The following is a 15,035-nucleotide window of genomic DNA, read 5'->3' as shown; positions in this document are numbered from 1 at the left end:
TGGCGATCGAGCACACAGAAGCATAAGGACTGACCAATTGCAAACGGACCACGTGAAAACACTGCCTATGGCTCTTAACTCCTCTTCACGCTTAAACGTCCTCTGGCGTTCAATTGCCAATGTTTCGCTGCCTTGAGGACCGGCGGTGCCACCCTCGAGGGTTCGTCGAGGTCTGTCATGCCCTCAGCACAAACCCCCGCCCTCCCCCCCCGTGGCGTGCGTCCGTTGCGCCCCAGGTCCGTCTGCGAGGCCGCTGCAGGCCTACTACAGCGACTTCTGCCCTGACTACTTCTCGATGGCGGAACGGCCACCGCACGAGTTCTGCCTGAGTCCCGACGACTCCGACTCGTCCACATCCATCGATCTGCTGGAGAAGAGAGGTGAGCATGGCGCCGCGCTGGATTCCATCGGCGGCCGTAGTCCATCCACCACTTGATGAAGGTCGTGCCAAGCTGCCGCCGACTGTTGAGGCCCTCTTGAGACGCCCTAGAGTATAAAACTATTTTTTACGATTTTTTTTTTTTTACCAGGTGAGGCCCGCTGAGCTATACAGCTCTTTTTCAGAAGCGACCTGGTTGTCACAAATGGTAGCTCAACGAAGTAGCTTGTTGTGTGGACATTTAAAGCAACCAAATACTCTAAACGCGTGATGTTGATTCTAAATGTGGAGGGGAAAACCAGAGAGCCCGGGGAAAAATCCACGTGACCATGGGGAGAGAGACAAACTCCAAATATACAGACGTCGGGGTCGGGATCGAACGCACGCCCTCGTGCTTACCAGGCGAGGGAGTTAACATCTCGCTGCCAGCTGGCGCTGACTTATACTCATTAAATATCTCACTAACGAAGGTGCTCTGTCACTGAAATATGAGTTATGGCTCCTGGGAAGCCCGGTGAGGTTAAAGGTTAATAGGTTACTGCCATGGCTCACCGATGTCTCTTCACATCTCTCTCTGATGGCACATGTCAGTCCACATTATGATTTTATAAACGGGGCTCTCTTCACACCATGGGGTCTTGAAAATTGCACAGCTGATAGGTAGTGACAGCACCGATAAGCCGCAATATCGGGTCACGGATCACATCTTGTCAGAAATTGCTATCTCATTCATGTCAGTGACACCTTAATGGACAGATTGCCACATGACCTAATTATAAACAGCGCATATGGGATACGAATGGTGATAAAAAAAACTAATACAAAATATCGTCAGCTTTGTGTAATTACTGCCTGACAGGTGTTGACGTGAACATTTTTTGTTTGCCTTGCAGCGCTCGTGCAGACGGTGAATTCTGCGATTGACCTGATTGTGGCTCATTTTGGAACCACTCGAGACCCAGGGGTGAAGGCAAGGAACACATTTAACAACGCACCCACGTATTAAGTTAATGTTGTAAAACGACCATATATTAAGTTGTGTAAAACTATAATTTTTTTTATCTTCGGGTTTTTTATTCAGCCCATGGCCTTGCCTGTCAATGACTCGGTGCGGGTGTCCTCGTGTGGTTATTGTGGTTGTGTTCGTTGGGCTGCGGTGATGTGTCTGTCTCTCTGTGTGTGTGGTTGTGTTGGTGAGACCTTACGTACTCTTTGGTTCTTTCGGTAAAGTCACGTGACTTTACCGAAATGACCAAAGAGTATTGATCCCTTCAGTCACGAAAACTTCAAATCTAGATTGAGACCTTACGTGTCCACCTGTGTGCGTGTTGGGTTAGTGACGCGCTGGCATGGTGGTTGGTGCACTGCGCTACAAACCCGGTGACTGGAATTCGATTCCCGGCCACAGCTAACATGAGTGGCGAGTGATAGCTGAACCAATCATGTGGCTCACCTATGTCGAATCAGTCTTAAAAGGGTGTCGAGTGCGGTGTGTAAAAACATCAGCACTGGGGAAACAAAGGCGGCCGGACGTGGTACCACTGGCCACACTGGCATTAATAGGTTATCGCTAACGGCACTTGCAACCAACAGACTGTGAAAGGCTACGCGGCGGATTTCTTTGTCTTGGTTGCGCGTGCGTGTGTCCTCACATCGGTGGTGTAGGCTAAGCTCGGTGACAGCGCGGTGAGTCCCAACGTGGGCCACCTGGTACTCAAATACCTGTGTCCAGCGCTGAGCAACGTACTCAAGGATGGACTGAGGCCTCACCTCCTGGACCTCATCGTCGGCCGACGAAGAAACACCCCCTGGAGCGTCGTGGAGTCTTCCACGCAGCTCGGTGCGCTTGCGTCTCTGATTAATGAAAGATGCGTCACAAAAAAAGATCCGGCACTTGTTTTGCAGTCACGTTCCTAGCCTGTGCGTCTCACGCTGTCTAGCGTGAGTTAGAAAGTTTTGCTGAAGTAGAAACAAATATTTTTAAGTTATGGTTTGTTGTCGTCATCCCACTCTATAATGTCACCCAGATGCAGATGCGTTTTGGTAACGCACCTCCCATTAGCAAGGTGGGCTACATACGGTGCGAAAGAAGTTCAACATACGTACATACGTAATTGCTGTCTGGTCACATTCGCCGAAAGTTAACACATTCGTGCGGAGGGGAGCTGGTAGGAACGTTGGTTGCGGTCAGTGACCAGGGTCAACGGCGGCGTGGTGTATTCCGCAAATATGCCCGACTGTGAGGGCGGGCACAAGGCGGCATGAGTAGGTTAAACGTTGAGTTTTATAAGGGCACCACGGGGTGACCAGCCCCTCCCCACCCAGCCCCAGTCCCACCCCTCCCACCCCCCACCCAGCCCCACCCTCCCCACCCAGCCCCTCCCCACCCTCCCCTCCCCACCCAGCCCCTCTCCACCCAGCCCCTCCCTACCCTCCCCTCTACACCCAGCCCCACCCCTCCCACGTGGACAGACATCCACAGACATACACAATTAATCCCCTGCCTCCTGTGAATTAATCCTGGTTGGGCTTCCAGTCCACTACGTTTCCTACCAGTATTAATCTCCTGCCTCCTGTGAATGAATCCCGGTTGGGCTTCCAGTCCACTACGTTTCCTACCAGTAATATTCTTGTGTAAGCTACAGCCAATTTTAGAGACTTGGTATTCTGTCTTCCAACATGAGGTCTGGTTAAACCAGCTGAGTCGTAAAGCGGAACTGTCGTACCTCGTGTTGATGTTGACCACTGACGGCCCAGGTCCCTCAACCAAGAGACTGCATGGTCTATACCAGCACCTGTGTCAGCTGACGGAGCTGAGCAGCCAGAGCATGCGCTTCAACGCCTTCATCCTCGGCCTGCTCAAGTAAGTGTGCTGAGCCAACCGCTCCTGTCCCTCGTTCCCCACCATCACCGCTACCACCTTCACCACTGCTACCACCTTCACCGCTACCACCTTCACCGCCGCCACCATCGCCACCACCTCCACCGCGTGCCACAAATGTGGGGGCTTGCTTGTGTCAAAATGCCACTTCTGAGTAAATATTTATATTGATATATTTTAGTCTTGCTTTCCAACTAAGGTTGAAAGTGTTTATGAACTGGCTCCATTCTTCCATTGGCCTGTAATGGGAGGGGATCTATAACTCCAATGAAGATGATCAATTGTCAACCATACTGCAGTAGAAAGTTGTATTGCGATGCAGACCTAACCCGTTGAAATTTGGCCAAATTGATCAGAGGGATGTCCAAAGCTCGCAGACACAGCCAAAAGCAAAAATGGATCATTTGAAAATATGCAAAGGTGTTTCGCCCTAACAGGTGCCCGTCGGCTTCCATACCGATGACTAAATACTTCCAAAGAGAAGCGCGTGATGGAAATATTTGCATTATGTGTGCATGCACATGATATTTCAGAACCTGTTTTGTTCAACACTTGGTGTTATTCTAATTTGTGTTCATATCCACAGCATGAAGTCCCTGGATTTCTGGATTAGCTACCTGCACAATCACGAAGGTACATAGACTGTCAATAGAAAACAAAAACAAAAATACTTTTGTGCTTAATACATGTGTACATTATTTCCCCTGTCGTAAAGAAAAAATTAAATCAGCGACGTAGCTATCGAGCGCGCAGGCGGTGCAACTGCACCAAGCCCCATGGGCCGGAGGAGCCCAGGTGCCGGGCTCCGAAGGGGTGGGAGGAGGTGGGGCACATCGGACAGGTGGGGAAAATTGGACAGGGGGCCCCATTTCATTCGTTGCACCAGGGCCCATGCCAACCACGCCCCGCCAGTGCTAATAACGCGTCCTCTCCACCTCCGACATTCACACCGGCCGCGCGTCCTGACCAATCAATCGATGCCTGCGTCTCACTGCGCCCCCTGTTCGCGCGTGCGCAGGTATACTAACCACGCACTACCTGCCCGAAGGCTTCCTCGCGATGCCGAGCGGCGCGTGCGCCCCGCTCGTCGACGAGCTCGTGCTGCTGCTGCAGCCGCTGGCGCTGCTCCCGTTCCGGCTGGACGAGCGCTTCGAGTTCGCGTCAGGGGAGCAGCAGCGCGAGCAGATCCGGCAGCACGAGCGACTACGCAGCCAGTTCGAGAGTCTCCAGCGCTCGGTGCACTCCACCTTCCAGTTTATGCGCCACTGGAGCAACCCCACTGCCGCTGGCGCCGCCGACGCGACCGACGCCGCCGTCGACGCCGCCGCCGCCGTGCCTGGCGAAGGGGTCGTAGGTCGCACGATGAACGAGCTGGCGGCGGACGCAGGGGTGCGGGGGTCGTACGTGTCGCCCGATGGAGGGGAGGATCGCGTGGCCGCCATCGGCCTGTCGGATCGTAGCGAGAAGGACCTTGAAGGTTTCGACCCCAACCAGGAGCAGTCGTTGTACAGCTCGTGCCAGGAGCTGAGGGACGACGTGGTGGAAGGTGACGTGGGAAGGGAGAAACGCTCGGCTGTCGCCGAACAGCGCACGTTGCCCAACGTTTCCGCATTACGGGATGACGCTGAGATCGATAAGGCGCCCAATCAGATGGTGACGTGCGCCGAGTGCAAACATTCCGCTTCAGGCGTGCAGAGCCAGGAGGCAGAGAAGCCTCAGGAAGGCGGCGAAAGTAGAGCCGAGCATTCTTTGGTGCAGAAAGAAGAGGAACGCGCCAGCGCTTGCGGTCCTGCTGCCGTGAGCAACAAACAGCCGACGTCGAGCCAGTGGCAGTCAAGGAACGTAGACTGGTGGCAACAGCTCAAGGAGAGCTCTCAGATATATCTGACTGCAGAACGAGAGGGTGGGGGGCCGAAGTTTTCCAGGTGGAACAGGCCTCACTCGTTCACGTACGTGAAAGCGGGCGAGCTGCCAGAAAAGCAAATTTCGAAAAGCGCAGAGCCGCACAAAGGGCATTCGCCCGACGGGAGGAATTTTGCGCAGGGCGGCAAGGAAACGCTTCCCACGCCGGACGCCTTCAGGGTGTCCAGAGAGCCCACTCGCAAAAGCGGCGGGCAGGATTATTTGAAGAAGACGCCGCCTTCCGACCCGGTAGCTGGGGAGAAGAAACGAGGGTGGCTGGGAAGCCCCCCAGACTCGGATGACCTTGACAAGCCACTTGAGGGGGGCCAGGCAGTGGAGAGGCGCGGAGGCGATGTGGAAGCTCCGCAGCCGCCGGCCGTCCTGTGGCTGGGTCGTCTCTTCGGCGCGAGCCCTCACAGGCAGCAGCAGCAGAAGAAGAATGCGAAGGATGTGCAGACGCTGAGGTCACCCCAGATCAACAGGCAAGAGAACGGGCCGCGGAGTCGTTTTACGTCAGATCAAGGGGCAATATAACCCCTCTTTCCATTCCCAAGTAAAAGGCCATGCAGGAGGGTGTGTGGAAAAGTTTGGCGCCAGCTATCGTAGAGTTCGGCGGTCGAGTCGCTACAGTTATCGGCCATGAGTACAGTAAAAATGTTTTAAAAACAGCAGCGCTATGCCTCTCTGAATAAAATGAACGCGAAGCACGTTTGCGCATTTCGAGATTCAGTGGCGAATGGGACCCCACCCTGCAACTTTCAGGACGCCTCGGAACGGGAAAGGGTTTATAACCTCAAGCGGGTTAATTATCAACCGTCCTACGTAAGTGGGGGATCACCAGGTTGAACGTTTATTCTTTCAGGACAGCATCGCCGAGTCTTGAGACCGATTATTTTTCGGGAGGGTTCTGCGTTGAGATGTTTTGGATCAGTATCGTTTTGAAGAGTGTTTTGCGCGTGTGTTTGTGTGTGTGGGTGGGAACTGGAGTACTACGGAAAAAAAAACAGGAATATGGGGGGGGGGTGGGGTTTAACACTTCAACGGTCCTCGCAGATTGTGTTTGTGAGCCCGCTTGCTGTACTATCATTTTATAGCTACCTTGTAGGCCGGTCACCCTTTCCCTCGAAGTACTGCATCACAGGCATGAACGACGGTGTCCGCTGACTAATGATTCAAATGGAATCTCATTCACATTTAATACGGTTTAAGTATGAATTTGTTTCCATCATGTCAAATATGAAAACTACATGGGTTTAAGTAACATTTATTGCAACAAAAAAATCACTGGCTGTGTTTGTCGGGGTGGATTTTGTAATCCTTTGCTCGTGAAACCACTGCCGGCACAGTCCGTTCATGTTTTATCTGGCATTTTTTTTTATGAAATCGAAGTTTAACTGCTTTGACCGGCACGTCAGCTTGATGGACACAATAAAACCACGAATTCAGGGGCAAAATATTTAATTAACTTACTCTTCGTAAATGATTACTCAAAAGTCAAGAAGGCAATGCAAATGCACCTGTAGGAAAAATATACGAATGTACTTTTTCATATTGCTTTGGTAGCTGTGCATGATAAAAAAAAACTCGAGATATCCGTCCACTGTGGCCCTAATGTAGAAAAACGATGTTTTGGGCACGGTTGGCTACGCACGCACCTCCACCGATTAGCACGGTTGGCTATGTACGGCGCGGAAGAAGTTCAACACACGTGTACACACACAGCAGAGAGATGTCTCTCATAGCAGAGATTTGAGGGCTCTTTCTGGGTTGAAGGAGGGTCATTTTGGTCAAAACGTCACAGCTGTTATATGTGTTTTCCACTTTAGGGCAACATTAGGGACAAGTGTCAAATTCCTGTGTAATCGCTGCGCTAGTGCCTTGCTCATTTTGTGCATTCCGTTTCGATGAATGATTGTATGGCCCTGACTAAATAACACACGGAGAGATACATTTTAACCGTTTGTCGCACTGTTGTTGTTTTGGCAACAACAATGTGGGGGCCTCATTCCAGGCTGCCCTCCAGCTGGCTCGGCCTGGACATGTCGACGTTCGGCCTCGTTCCCAGCCTGCCGGTCGCCACGGAGACCAACCAAGCAACCCTGAGCCCCGACAACGGCGGTTCTGTCTCCGCAGGGGCGACCACAGGCGCCCAATCGCTCGCCGCTCGACCCGCTCACGAGACGTCGCCACGGGAACGAGGCTCCACTGATAGCCGTGTGGACAGAGTGAGGTGAGCTGTGGCTGGCGAAGACTTGGGCAGGCATTCATCCAGCAGCGGATTGACCATGGCTCATAACGATTATGATGAACTGCTGCTGCTGCTGCTGGTCGTAGGATTCGAGTTTAATGGTTTTGAGGATTCCTTGCTCACGTAGCCACGGATGTCTAGCAGTGGGTCTGCTAGCCCACACTTGCTGAACTTCAATATTATCTTCATCATCGTCAGTCTCTGCTGCAATGCTCCTTCCTGGGTTGATTGGCTGGCTGATGTGATTGTCCTGTATTGGTTTATCGATAATCACTTTAGTTATATTTTTTGTAATCATCATCATTGGTTATGGTTAATCCACTGCTCAATGAAGGCCACTGCAAACGCTCCACCATCACAGACCTGCAATGCAATAATCCATCTAGCACCGGCGCACGAGCTGATTTCTTTGCTCCATCTCCCCGGTGGCCCTTCCCTTGGATGCGTCCCATTCCTTGGTCACCGCTCTGCCGTCACCTCAATAAACAAAACGCGCCGAGGCCCGCGGGCTCATCACCGTTGTCGTCATCATCAGCAGTCATTGTCCAATCCACTGACGGCCACCACAATCCTTCGACGCGACAATCCACCTGGCACCTGCACGCAAACCGATTGCGAGTTTCTCATTTTTTTAATCTCTTTCCGACTCCCGTTTCTGGCTTCGGGGGCTCCGGCGGTGGCGGTGGTGGCAGGGAGGTGACGGCGCTCTGCCACCACGCGGCGGCCGATCGCGGGCAGCCGAGCGTCCGCCGGGGCGACGTCCCGCAGGCGACGGGCGCGGTCGTCCCCGGGCGGCTCCTGCGCCACGCGCAGGGCGGGCAGACGGGGCCGGCGCCCGGCGCCGCCGGCTTCGTCTCAACGATGGAGGACAGCGAGCGCTAGCACCGCGGGTCCTCCCGGGGGTCGCGACGTGACCCGGGGTTGGGGGGGTGGTCATCGTTGCAGCGCTCGACTGGCCCTGTCGTGGTATTGGTAACGATTTCGATTTTGCCGACTTTTTTCTGTCGTCGTGTATGGACGGCAAGTCGCGGATTTTAGGTTCGTACACTGAAAGTATCGCTGCTGAGGTAGGTTTAAGCGTGGCCGTGCGTTTTTGTACGTAGAGGGTTAGAGTTGCATTTTAAGTGATCCCGGCAAGGGATGTCCGCTTGTACAACACACGCCGACGTTTAAAACATTTAGATTTTCATTTGCGGATTGAAGCACTATTGCCGTTTGACTAAATGCCAAATATGATAACCAATTAATACACCGTTGTGTTTGAACCCACGTAACAAGGACTTCTTGATTAAATGCTTTCATTGCCAGGAGTCTCACTCAAACGGAACTCATCTTCTGGTGTCAGGATATGCATGTTAGGCAATGTAATTTGTCTAAAATGACTCCAGATAGTAACGATAGTACGACAAAAATAACTGTAACGTCTCATTAAATGCTCTCCTCCGGGCGCACTGTTAGACCCAGGTCGTGTTGCGGTGCCGCTCGCAATGGGACGGGTTCCGGCGCGCGATAAATCGATGGGCAGAGCCCAGAATTTGTTTGTTCACCTTACCACAGGGGCCGTTTTGCGGAACGGAACTGCGGCTTTCTTGCGATGGCGAGAAAAGAGGGTGACGAACGCTTGCCGGAGCAGGGCTACGATCCTTGAAAGGTTCGTCGATGAGCACTGAATCAAAGTGTTGAGTACTTTTTTTCGTTTAAACATAGGCACATCCTATTGTACACGGTATAATAATAATCCTTTAGCCGCTCCCCTGCCTGAGGTGTAGACCAACGTTGCTTTGCTGTGCAAGTAAGGCCGCATGCAGTCTGCGGAACGGACGACACAAACTGTCGTGTACCCTGTATTCTGTACCACGTGCCCTGTCTCATGGCTTAGCAGCATGCCTTGGTGTGGCCTGTCCATTCCCCGGCAGTACCCTCTGAATCCCAGGAATCTAAAGGGACCGTCCGATGGGAATTTGATTGTATTTGTTAATTTTCGTGTAATATTTATTCTCCGCAATGTTATCCCGATCGTGCCATTGCGTCCGTCACGAGACCAATGCATTCTCTCGGGATCTCTCGCAGACGAAGCGCAACCCTTCCTGTTGCAGAATGGCCCCGCGTAGGTGGGTATTGCAGAGCTACATCCGAGATCCTTTCACGTGACCGCACATTAAAAGAGGGCGGGCACTTTGATGGGATGTTGTTGAAGCTGCCTTCCCTCTGGAGTTCGACGTTAAGGATGCATAAAATGCTACCGACCTTCCCTCGCGTGTGCCACCTTGTGGCTCGAGTCTAATCGTGCATCGGTTGTCCCGCAGTTTATTCAACTCCAGTATACGTAACGTGTAAACGGTATTTAAATTATTGAAGGCATCGGGGCCCCTGTATATTGTGAGATAATACAACGTAACGCGATTAAGTAAGTGCTGCGTGTTCGAGAGGAAAGTTTCATTTTGATGAGATTGAATAAATTGGGCGCACTGATTGTAGTAACACTATTTTAAATTTAGTCGTGCAATTGAAGGAGGGAGAGACGATCCAGTTGTATTTTACCTAACATATGAACCGAGCGCTGATGATTTTAACCCATGACACATTTCACATTCAGAATGCCATGTCCGGATTTTAAGATGAGGCGGTACCGATCCATAAATATTACTTGCTACCACATCAGCACTGCAGGGGTGTATTTAGTTTACAACTGATAATAGAGAAAAATAATTTCAAAATGCTGCTTACCAGTTGGGAAACGTAAGGCAGGATTTCTAGTGATGCTGTAGCAATGTATGATAACCCACTATTTTGTCCATACAATGCCTCAATTTAAAGAAATCTGTTGCTATTTTGTTTTTGACAAATTGAATTGACCGTCCTTAAGCCTTAAAATTAATAATGCTATGACTACCGCTCTCAAGATATTAGCATCAGAGTTACACGCCGTACACCATGGCTAAGTACGTGTGCTTGCTTAGTATACTGTCCAAGATTCGTACACGGATGTCTCACGATCACAGTTTGAAAGAAAAAAAACCCCTTGTTTTTGTTGTTTACAAACATCCTCGCCATAACTTATGTTACCGAAAAGGAACTCTTTTGACCATGTGACCTTTTTATTGTTGTTGTAACCACGTGAAACACCGTGTAAACTCCTGGCCCTCTTGGCGGTGCTGTGGCGATTCGTCGCAATTGAGATTCGTCAGCACTTTGCACGCCCATGCTGGCCCGGCCGTTGTATATCTTTGGCTTTGGAAATTAATTCGTATTTAATTGTGCGTCTCGTTCAGTCCGTAGCTGGCTCATGTACAGTATAGATTCATTAATAAATTGTAACTTATTGACTATGGTTGTGTGCAATGTAAAAGATAATACCCATTACAATAAAGCACATCATTAAAGTAGTGTTGGGGGGGTGCTTTGTCTTCATTGTATGCTACTGCCACATCAATGAGCACCTTATATTCCTGTGGTTGAATGTTCAACTGCTAGTGAATCTAGTGGCGGTGCAATGTGAAATTGTGTGGTGTTTTTATTTTATGCTAAAGCAATGTGTCATCACGTTGTGGCAACTGAATAATATTACATACCTCAAGGTATAATTGTGTGCACCTTATAAAACGACCGTCCACGTTATTTACAAAGAACGTAGATGTGTTCACACGTTTGCACGTATGCATTGCCACACATCTTTAAATAATTGCTTGGTGCTTTGTGTAAACATTAGCACTGGGGAGACAAAGGTGGCTGGGCGTGGTTATGGCAACCCCCTCGTGTGCCTTCCTCGTGTGCTCGCGAACAGCACTTGCCCCTACGGTCTGTTAGAGGCATACGTTGGGGGGGATCATCGTTTCTATGCTTTTGTTGACAACGGATGTGTTTGGGAAATAATTGTATAGTGTATTCTTGGTTGTTTTGGTAAAGTCACGTAGAAGGGAAACGATAAAATAATAAAAATATAAAACAATAAAATTCTCACGACGTTTCGACTGCAACACAAGCAATCATCATCAGGTGTAAAAACCACAGCAAGAAAATTTGAAAAAAAAAATGAAAACAAATTCTTGCTGTGGTTTTCACACCTTATGATGATGATTGCTTGTGTTGCAGTCGAAACGTCGTGATAATTTTATTGTTTTAAATTTTTATTATTTTATTGTTTCCCTTCTACGTGACTTTACCGAAAGAACCAAGAATATGAATCCCTGCAGTCACGAAAGCTTTAAATCAAATTTGTATAGTGTGTTTATACACTTAAACAATAAAATTCTAAATTGCTAAATAATTCAGTACTGTTTTTTTTAAACATGCTTGCAACTTGGACGGCTATCTTATGCAATCACATAAATAGTACATACCTTTGCGTGCGTGCGTGCGAGTTGGATGATTGCATATCAGGAGCGTGGTATATCAACGGCTTGTTGAGGCTTGCCTCCGGCGTGAATTGACCATGACTGATGGTGATGATCAATCCACATTGTGTGCCAACTCAACTGCAAATTAACGAGGTGCACCGCTGACCCTTTTTCTCCTTTGTTCGACATACCCGAAAGAAGGGGAGAGAGAAAAATAAATAAATTCTCACTCCAAAAATACATTGGTCCACATTTCCCGACGACATTTCCACCGTGTCCGCGGTGGCCTTGCCGCTCTGGTTTGTTCAAATCGCCGGAGTGGGGGAAGTGGGGTAAGTGTGGGTAGGTGGGTGGGGAGGTGGGGGGGAGGTGGGTGGGGGAGATGGGTGGGGAGGTGGGTGGGGAGAGGTGGGTGGGGAGAGGTGGGTGGGGAGGTGGGGGGGGGAGGTGGGGGGGGGAGGTGGGGGGGTGATGGGGGGGGTGGAGATGGGGGGTGGAGATGGGGGGGGGGGGGTGGAGATGGGGGGGGGGGGTGGAGATGGGGGGGGGGGTGGAGATGGGGTGGGGGGTGGAGATGGGGGGGGGTGGAGATGGGGGGGGGGGGTGGAGATGGGGGGGGGGGTGGAGATGGGGGGGGGTGGAGATGGGGGGGGTGGAGATGGGGGGGTGGAGATGGGGGGGGTGGAGATGGGGGGGGTGGAGATGGGGGGGTGGAGATGGGGGGGGGTGGAGATGGGGGGGGGTGGAGATGGGGGGGGTGGCGATGGGGGGGGTGGAGATGGGGGGGGGGTGGAGATGGGGGGGGTGGAGATGGGGGGGGTGGAGATGGGGGGGTGGAGATGGGGGGGGTGGAGATGGGGGGGGTGGAGATGGGGGGGTGGAGATGGGGGGGTGGAGATGGGGGGGGGTGGAGATGGGGGGGGGTGGAGATGGGGGGGGTGGAGATGGGGGGGGGTGGAGATGGGGGGGGGTGGAGATGGGGGGGGTGGAGATGGGGGGGGTGGAGATGGGGGGGGTGGAGATGGGGGGGGGTGGAGATGGGGGGGGGGTGGAGATGGGGGGGTGGAGATGGGGGGGTGGAGATGGGGGGGTGGAGATGGGGGGGTGGAGATGGGGGGGTGGAGATGGGGGGGTGGAGATGGGGGGGGGTCTCTGGGGCTGAAACCACGGACCACCCCGCTCATCACGAGGGCCGAGGTTTGGAAAATGAGCTCCCGCGAGTCGACGCAGACACGGCCCCTCCTCGCCCTCTCGCCCATCTCGCGTCGAGGTGTTGCGCGCTTTGTCATGTGACGCACGTTGGAGGCTCGCGCCCTCTTTGTCCGATGCGGCGGCGGCGGCGGCGGCAGTCGCCCGCTCAAAAACAAAGCGCGAACGGGGGTCGTCGACGGCCGCTCTCGCGGGTGCGCTGAGCTCGCAGCGCGTTCTAATTGCGCGCATCTCTTTTGGAAGTTGCCACGGCTGGTAGGGAGGGGTCGTCGGCTGACGCGTGGGTGCCCTCCGATGCGCACAGTGCCATCGGACGCGTCTTTCCGTCGCGCTGTGCCCCCTTACACGAGAGGCTCGACGTGTCTTCACCGCAGTCAAGGTAAAGGTCACAAAGTGGTTACCCTCTTCTCACCGGCGTCAATGTTAGTAACGTAAAATATTTTTTTGCAATATATATAAAACTCTTAAAATATCTTGCGAGGAATATGTATGGAGATGGAAGAGCTCGTTTGCAAGAGAGTTCAGCGGTGCGCCGTCGTTACCTGTGATAAAGCCATCATTGAAAATGTCTTCCCCCACCGTCTCTTTCCCCAAGAGCTTACAACCTTGCACAAATTTAAGACACGTGTCCACTCTTGTCTATCGCAACCGTGACGGGGCTGTTTGTTGCCGGCCGTTTGAAAGCTTTGGACATGTGCTCAGCAACTGTGTTTAACAAAAAAAAAATAACTCCACTCACCGTGATGCTGGGCTTTGTTATAACAACGTTGAAATAAAACGGTGACATTTACACTACTCTTGCCATTCTCACAGTGGGTTTGCTCGCCCTTGAACAAATACAGTCACTGCATTGCATTGCGCTTTCGGATGCACTTCTGCGGCCGTCTGGAACGCTCTTCCGATATTAGGAAGCCACCGGAGCAATTTCACTTTACAATCTACATTCAAAACTCATTTCTTTTCGAATTGCTCTTTGTGTTTAGTTGCATTGCACTTTCCCCCGCAATTTTACATTTGCACGGTTGGCTACGTACGGTGCGAAAAAAAATCAACGTACAAAAATACTGTCCGTCTTCGTCTGAATATCTGTATTCCTTTTCCAGGGTTCTGTATCACGTGTGTCCGCTACACTTTAGTTTTCATTGCTCTATTATGGTGCACGGTCATTGGTTCTCAATGTTGCCCACGGGGTATGCAATGGCCACGCTCCAGCGCCATGATTTAAAAGTTGTGACATTCCTCCGATCTGCCGCCTTAATCACCAAAGTTTCACTTATCAAGTGAGGATGCCAAGATACGGATAACATAATTCACTGGTGTCAAGGCATATACTGTACGTGTTGTCCGCTTATTATTTATTTGGTTGTTTACATTCCCCAAAATTACGCGAACGTTTTATGCACGATCTAGTTTTGGAGCGAACTGGGACCTTTCGGCACCACAGGCATCTTGCCTCTTAGACATCTTGGCAGGTGACCAGCATTGATCGGTTCAAGCAAGCCTGACACCGCTGATCGGAAACTGCATTTTTGAAAGCAGTTCCCAGAGTTGGCTTGTGTTTAACGACTGCTGCTGCAATGTATGGGCTCTCAGATAAGCCGCGCGGCTGATGGGTGTGTAAAGACGAAAATGTGTTTTTAAGTGCACGGATAGATCTGCTAAAGAGGCGTGCATCGTCTGCTCGCGTGGTTGTTGTCCAAAGTGTGCCCAAGTCGCGCGTGCCAGAAATCTATCTCGTTAGAGAATGGCAGTCTCGGCGCTAGTTCACTGTCCCTCTGTGACATGTGTGGATGGATAATTGGAAAGTTAATTGCAATCTCTATCGATTGACGGCACACTGCAATACCGGACGTGCGCGCGCTCGGTCGGTCGGCTTCTTTTGAAACGGGGTCAGCAACGCGGAATTTATTGACACTCCCGGCACGCGACATCTACGATACACGTTAAACCTCCTTTGCCCCGTACGTACGTACGTAGTAACCAACGGCGCATCATCGGAGGTGCGGTTAAGAGTTACGTGCCACCTCCGGACGCCGGTCCAGCGGCCAATCCGAATGAATATTCAGTGGAGTAAATTTA

The 15,035-nt window shown here is 51.5% G+C and overlaps 2 protein-coding genes across 6 annotated transcripts in view; both read left to right on the top strand.

Annotated features, from left to right (window-relative positions):
• The window catches only part of LOC116940340 (uncharacterized), a 37,524-nt gene extending 26,728 nt beyond the window's left edge, over positions 1–10,796 (top strand). For all 4 annotated transcript variants that reach the window (XM_032950066.2, XM_032950077.2, XM_032950096.2 and 1 more), the window contains 8 exons: positions 237–380; positions 1,273–1,349; positions 2,045–2,219; positions 3,137–3,242; positions 3,847–3,893; positions 4,279–5,644; positions 7,174–7,392; positions 8,103–10,796. In XM_032950066.2, the coding sequence (XP_032805957.2) occupies positions 237–380; positions 1,273–1,349; positions 2,045–2,219; positions 3,137–3,242; positions 3,847–3,893; positions 4,279–5,644; positions 7,174–7,392; positions 8,103–8,292 (2,324 nt within the window). In that variant the 3' untranslated portion in view covers positions 8,293–10,796. The remainder of the gene's footprint in view (positions 1–236; positions 381–1,272; positions 1,350–2,044; positions 2,220–3,136; positions 3,243–3,846; positions 3,894–4,278; positions 5,645–7,173; positions 7,393–8,102) is intronic.
• A 2,130-nt stretch (positions 10,797–12,926) lies between these two features.
• Positions 12,927–15,035, top strand: part of LOC116940325 (membrane progestin receptor gamma-B) — a 28,798-nt gene continuing 26,689 nt past the window's right edge. For both annotated transcript variants that reach the window (XM_032950031.2, XM_076067337.1), the window contains exon 1: positions 12,927–13,335. The gene's annotated coding sequence lies outside the window, so the exon portion shown is untranslated. The remainder of the gene's footprint in view (positions 13,336–15,035) is intronic.

The sequence above is a fragment of the Petromyzon marinus genome, chromosome 1, assembly GCF_048934315.1.
Source record: "Petromyzon marinus isolate PM22_M1 ecotype Great Lakes invasive population chromosome 1, UKy_Petmar_22M1.pri1.0, whole genome shotgun sequence".
Taxonomy (NCBI): Eukaryota; Metazoa; Chordata; class Hyperoartia; order Petromyzontiformes; family Petromyzontidae; genus Petromyzon; species Petromyzon marinus.
Note: the sequence above shows the minus strand (reverse complement) of the source record. Positions and strands in the feature narration are given on the sequence as shown.